General features: G+C 48.7%; 2 protein-coding genes across 2 annotated transcripts; one reads left to right on the plus strand and one right to left on the minus strand.

The window, feature by feature from the left end:
* Window positions 1-1,326: 1,326 nt before the first annotated feature.
* Window positions 1,327-5,568, plus strand: ETH_00041590 (ATPase 2, putative; the record flags this gene model as incomplete). Its single annotated transcript, XM_013379877.1, has 8 exons — window positions 1,327-1,521; window positions 1,894-2,066; window positions 2,739-2,853; window positions 3,192-3,662; window positions 4,029-4,169; window positions 4,553-4,774; window positions 4,892-4,940; window positions 5,492-5,568. The coding sequence occupies 8 exons, from the start codon at window positions 1,327-1,329 to the stop codon at window positions 5,566-5,568; spliced, it is 1,443 nt and encodes a 480-aa protein (XP_013235331.1).
* A 361-nt stretch (window positions 5,569-5,929) lies between these two features.
* On the minus strand, window positions 5,930-6,184 carry ETH_00041595 (uncharacterized protein; the record flags this gene model as incomplete). Its single annotated transcript, XM_013379878.1, has 1 exon — window positions 5,930-6,184. One exon carries the CDS (start codon window positions 6,182-6,184, stop codon window positions 5,930-5,932), a length of 255 nt encoding a protein of 84 aa, XP_013235332.1.
* Window positions 6,185-6,216: the final 32 nt, after the last annotated feature.

The raw sequence follows: 6,216 nt of genomic DNA on the forward strand, positions 1-6,216 counted from the left end.
CCTGCTGCTCCTGCAGCAGCAGCAGCAGCAGCAGCAGCAGCTAAACCCAGGCAGGGCGCGTGGCCCCGCACCAGCGATTTAAATGAAGAACTTGGGCAAGTTAAATATCTCTTTTCGGACAAGACGGGAACTTTGACGCAAAACTTCATGGAATTCAGAAAATGCTGCATCAAAGGTAAACCCTAAACCCTAAACCCTAAACAGTGAAGCCGCCAGTGACCTCAAACCCCAGGCAGGAGAGCCTGCGAAAGGCTCCGCGATGCTTTTTTCTTTGTTTGTGTTTTTATTTAGTCAGTGAGCCGACAGGGTTTAAAGTATAGGGTTTAGGGTTTAGGGTTTAGGGTTTGTGGACTGCGATTAGGGTTTTACTACGGAAAGGGTTTGACGGACATCAAGCGACAGGTGCTTCACCGCATGGGGAAGCCGGTGCCTCCCGATCCGCCCCCACGTGAGGGTTTAGGGTTTAGGGTTTAGGGCTAAGGGTTTAGGGTTTAGGGTTTAGCGCTCAAGGCTTTGGATTCAGGGTGTAGGGACGAGGGTTCAGGGCTTAAGGTTGAGGGTCCAGGGCCATGGTTCATGATTTAGGATTTAGGATTTAGGGTTTAGGGTTTAGGGTTTAGGGTTTGTTGCAGCGCCGGGCGAGCCCCAAACCCCGCACGTGCGCATATCTGATGCGGCTTTGAGGGCTCATCTCTCAAACCCTAATCATCCTCTCCATTCTCATATTGTTCTTTTCTTTTTCCACTTGGCTGTCAACCACTCCGCTATTTGCGAAACCACCGACGACGGAGGCACCATGTAGGGTTTAGGGTTTAGGGTTTAGGGTTTAGGGTTTGGGGGTTGGGGTTCGGGGGGCGCGGCGTGGAGGCGAGGGTTTGGGGTTTAGGGTTTCCGGCCGTGGGTTTGGAGCTTAGGGCGCGGTGGGCGGAGCTTGGCCTTCCGGGCGTAGGGTTTAGGGTTTAGGGTTTAGGGTTTGGTGTTTATGGTTTGGGTTGTGCGGTTTAGGGTTTGCCACTGGGGTCTGGGGTCTAGGGTTTGGAAATCCTGAGCAGGCAGCTGCGCCATCCGCTCCGGCCCAAACCCAGGGTCTAGGGCATAGGGTTTAGGGTCTAGGGTTTAGGGTTTAGGGTTTAGGGTTTAGGGTTTGCGCGCAGCTACGGGGCCAGCAGCCCGGACGAGGGGGCTTTGGTGTACGCAGCTCACCACTTTGGGGTTTCGTTTTTGGGGCGGCACTCTGAGGGTTTGGCGGTCTCTGTTTTGGGACGCAAAACCCTAATTAGGGTTTTGTGTTCAATTGAATTTACTTCTCGAAGAAAAAGATCCAGCATGCTGATTCACGTGGGGTTTCAGGACGACAGCAGCAGCTCTCCTGCTGCTGCAGCAACCAGCAGCAGCAGCAGCAACAGCAGCAGCAGCAGCAGCAACGGCGGCAGCACCCGCGGAGGCCCCAGCGGCTTGAAAGGAAAAATCATTCTTCTCACCAAGGGAGCAGACACTGTTATTTTGCCCCTGTTGAAACAAGTAGGGTTTAGGGTTTAGGGTTTAGGGTTTAGGTTGTAGGGTTTTGGCAGGTGGGACCTGTGTAGAGGCGGATGGCGGCTGCAGTGTGAACTAGGGTTTAGGGTTTAGGGTTTAGGGTACCGTTGTGTGGGCCGTCTGAAGCAGCGAATGATGGTTGCAGTGGGAATTAGGATTTAGGGTTTAGGGTTTAGGGCTTAGGGTTTGGGGTTTGTCAGGTGGGCCCTGTGGAGGAGCGGATCTTGTCTGCAGAGGAAATTAGGGTTTAGGATTTGGGGTTTAGGATTTGTCAGATGGGCCTTGTGAAGGAGCGAAAAGCCGCTCCCGCGGGAATTAGGGTTTAGGGTTTAGGGTTTAGGGTTTGGGGTTTGTCAGGTGGGCCCTGTGGAGGAGCGGATGGTGTCTGCAATGGAGTCTTACGCGCGCGAGGGTTTGAGGACTTTGTGCATCGCTTATAAAGAAATAAAAGAGAAAAAGTTTATACGCTGGTTAAGGGTTTACGAAGAAGCCCAAACCGCCACTGTAGACCGCCAGGAAAAAATCGAAAAGTCAGCTCCTCTCGGACGCTTATTCGCTAATTTAGGGTTTGCAAAACCCCGTTGTTTGGGGGGTTCAACAGCCGGTTCAGTCTAGGGTTCACGGTTTAGGGTTTAGGGTTTGGGTTGGGGTTGGGGGTTGGAGTTCAGGGTTTAGGGTTTAGGGTTTAGGGTTTAGGGTTTGTGGCTAAATAGTAAGTAAAGAGAATTTACATAAACGAAAAATAATAAAAAGATGAGAAGCACTTTAAAGAATAATAATAAACAAATGAACTCAAAACGAAATTAGATGTAAAAAGTGGTGGATTAATTAATTGATAAATTTCAACTGAGTAATAAATGATGAATAAGTGATGAATGCCATTTAAGTTAAATAATAAATAATAATTAATAAATGTAAGTAATAAGAAGTAAACGTAATTAGTAATAAATCAGAATAAATAAAAGTAAAAATGAATAAACAAGTTATAAGTAATGTATCACAAAATGAACGTAAGAGTAAAAACGAGCGAGTGCCGTCTCCGATTTTTTTTGCTTTTTACTTTTATGGAAATAAATAATTAATCAATTTAAAAAGTATTTAGACCAAAATGTTCTCCGTAGTTTGCTTCAGAGATTGATGTATTTATCTGGATAATTCGATACTTAATTATTTAATTTTAATTTTTATTTTTTATTTTACAGAGCCGCGGAAATGCTAGAAAATGACCTGGAGCTTCAGGGCATTACTGGCCTTGAAGATAAACTGCAGGAGGGCGTGGGGGAGACCATTGAAAAGCTGCGGCACGCAGGGATCAAGGTAAACCCTAATTTAGGGTTTACGGTTTAGAGCTTAGGGTTTTGGGACGCCGCACTTGCTTCCCCGCAGACCCCTGCAGATATCTAGCTAGGGTTTAGGGTTTAGAGCTGAAGCATTATTTGCTACAAAGACTACAACACCAACGGCCAGGGTTTAGGGTTTAGGGTTTAGGGTTTAGGCGCATGAACTACATTTTGCTTCTTCTCTGGACAAACCCTAAACCCTAAACGCTAAATCCTAAACCCTAATCCTTGTTGAAATCCTCTTTTTCTGATGAAAAATTGAACGGAAAAAGAATTGAAATGAATAAATGAATCAAATGATTTATTTAAATTCAGGTTTGGATGCTAACTGGAGACAAAGTGGAAACAGCTTTAAACATTGCTGTGGCAACTTCGCTGCTGCCACAAGGAATGCGGCGGCTGTCGTATTTGATGGAGGATTTCCGCAGCAGCAGCAGCAGCAGCAGCAGCAGCAGCAAAGAGCTGCTGCTGCAGCAGCTGCAGCAGGATCTGCGCTCCATAGCAGCAGAGAAGCGCCGCTCCAGGCCGACCTTTGCAGCAGCATCAGCAGCAACGGGACCCGCAGCAGCAGCATCCGGAACCCCAGCAGCAGCAGCAGCAGCAGCAGCAGCAGCAACAGAAGCAGAAGCAGCAGCAGCAGCAGGAGGAAAAGAAGAAGAGAGGGCTCTTGTTATTGATGGAGAAGCACTTGTCCATCTTTTAGAAGATGATGTTGCCATTCAGTTTGCTGCTGTTTGCACAGCTTGCAAAACTGTTATCTGCAGCAGAGTCACTCCCTACCAAAAGGTAAACCCTAAACCCTAAACCCTAAACCCTTAGCCACGGCCGAAACGCTAAACCTAGAGGCGAAGACGAAGGGCGCTGACGAACTCGAGAACCCCGGGATGTGGATTCCACTGGATTCCCACATGGTGCAGGTCCTAGGGTTTAGAGCTTAGGGTTTAGGGTCTAGGGTTTAGGGTTTAGGGCCTAGGTTTTATGGTATCCCGTGACCTGGGGGGGAATTTGCTGCTGATATCAGTTGGTACGGTTTGTGCAACTGGATTAGGGTTTAGCAGAATTCACAATGATTGACTAGCTTGAAGACGTTTTAGTAGAAGCTGCTTAGGGTTTAGGGTTTAGGGTTTAGGGTTTAGGGTTTAGGGTTTGCAGGGCGCAGTGGTGGCTCTTTTAAAGAAACTCACTGGGGAGGTTACCCTCGCCATCGGCGATGGCGCAAATGACTGCAGTATGATCCAGGCCGCGGACGTGGGTGTGGGCCTTCGCGGCGAGGAGGGCATGCAGGCCTTCAACGTAAACCCTAAACCCTAAACCCTAAAGCCTTAACCCTAAACCCTAGGGGCTGCGTGGCGCGCCCTAGCTGGGCCTGGGGTGGCGGGGGGTCTATGGCTTTGCGGTTTAGGGTTTCGGGTGCTGCTAACCGGAAAGCTTGATTCGGGAGAAATATTATCCTGCGCAGCAAGCCCTAAACCCTAAACCCTAAACCCTAGCCCATCCCCCGGCCCCCCAAGCGCGAACAAGCCTTAGCGGGAGTCAAAGCCCAGAGCTAAACCCTAAACCCTAACCCTAAACCCTAGACCGTCCCGCGACCCCCGGCCCCCCAACAACCCTCAGGGGGCGTGAAGCCCCAGCAGTAAACCCTAAACCCTAAACCCTAAACCCTCGGTTTGGTGCAGGCTTCGGACTACGGGTTGAGTCAGTTTCGGTACTTGCAGCCGCTGCTGCTGGCGCACGGGCGTTGGAACTACCGGAGGGTTTGTCGATTAGTGCTTTACATGTTTTACAAAAACTTAGTTTTAGTTTTGCCAATGTTTTTCTACGGAGCCTTTTCTCTCTTCTCTTCCCAGAAGTTCTACTTCGAACTTCTCTACCAAATGTACAACGTCGTCTTCACTGCGGTGAGCCGCGAGGGTTTAGGGTTTAGGGTTTAGGGCTTGGGGTTTGGGTATTGGGGTTTGGGGTTTAGGGTTTGGGGTTTGGGGATTAGGGTTTAGGGTTTAGGGTTTGGGGTTTAGGGTTTGCGGGCGGGGTGGGTGCGGTTTGGGCTCACGTGGGGAGTGCAGGGTACGGGCCAGGGTTTAGGGTTTAGGGTTTAGGGGAAGGAGTGGCGACTGCGGAGTTTCGCCAAACTTGAGTCGAGTTTGAAATTAAAAGGTTGAATAAATGAATTTAAATTGAAAAGGGTTTATTTAAAACCCTAAAAACCTTTTTATTAATTCAAAAAGTCCCAAAACCTTTTTTTGCAAAATTTGAACTTTTCAACTTCGCCGTGGACTATGGGGTGTCTAGACACCCGAACGAAAGCACGAAATCGGAAGATTTTTGAAGTTTTGATTTTTTAATAGAAATGTTTCTTTTTTGTTTCTTTTTTTGCAGCATGAGTTTGAAAATAGAAGACAAAATTGAATTTAAATTGAATTTAAATTGAATTTCCTTTCAATTCCTTTTGAAATGGTTTTTGCAGATTCCCATCACAATTTACGGGGTGTTGGACCAGGACGTGGACAAGCGTCTTTCTTTGGCTTTTCCCCAACTCTACAAAACTGGACAATTCCATTTTTATTTAAATTTCAAAGTTTTCCTTTTGTGGGTTTTGTCGGGGGTTTGGCACGCAGCCATTATCTTCGCTTTGCCCCTCGCGGCCTTCGGCTACTACAGCGTGCCCACGCTCCAGGGGCAGGTGAGGGTTTAGGGTTTAGGGTTTAGGATTTAGGGTTTAGGGTTTACGGGTGGGGGTTGCGCGATTCCGCTCTTTCACGTGGAGGTGATGCGGCGTCTTGCTCATGCATTTTACGATGATTTAGAGTTTAGGGTTGGGGGTTTAGGGTTTAGGGTTTAGGGTTTAGGGTTTGTGTTGCTGCAGCCGTTTGACTTGTGGATGACGGGCATGTTGGTATTTGCCTTGACGATGGTTGTTGTAAACATAAAAGTGCTTTTGGAAACTTCTTATTTGAATTCCGTCGTTTGGGCGGGATTCGGTATCAGGTTTGCTGCTGCTGCTGCTGCTGCTGCTGCTACTGCTGCTGCTGTGGCGGCTGTTGTTGGTGTTGCTGCTACTGCTGTTGCTGCCGCTGCTGTTGCTTTGGTGGCGGTTGCTGCTGCTGCTGTTGCTCTACAGCAGTTGCTGCAGCTGCTGCTGCTCTGCTGCTGTTGTTGCTGCTGCTCTTTTGCTGCTTGCGCTGCTGTTGCTGCTGCTGCTGCTGCGTCTGGTAGTGTTGCGTTTGTTGGTGCAGTTGCTGTTGCTGCTGATGCCCAGTTGCTGCTGCAGAGTCCTCGTTGCTGCTGCTGCTGCAGCTGCCGCACTGCATTTGCTGCGGCTGCTGCAGCAGAACCGCTGCAG

Source organism: Eimeria tenella, genomic scaffold (genome assembly GCF_000499545.2).
Source record: "Eimeria tenella Houghton genomic scaffold, Eth_scaff4117, whole genome shotgun sequence".
NCBI lineage: Eukaryota > Apicomplexa > Conoidasida > Eucoccidiorida > Eimeriidae > Eimeria > Eimeria tenella.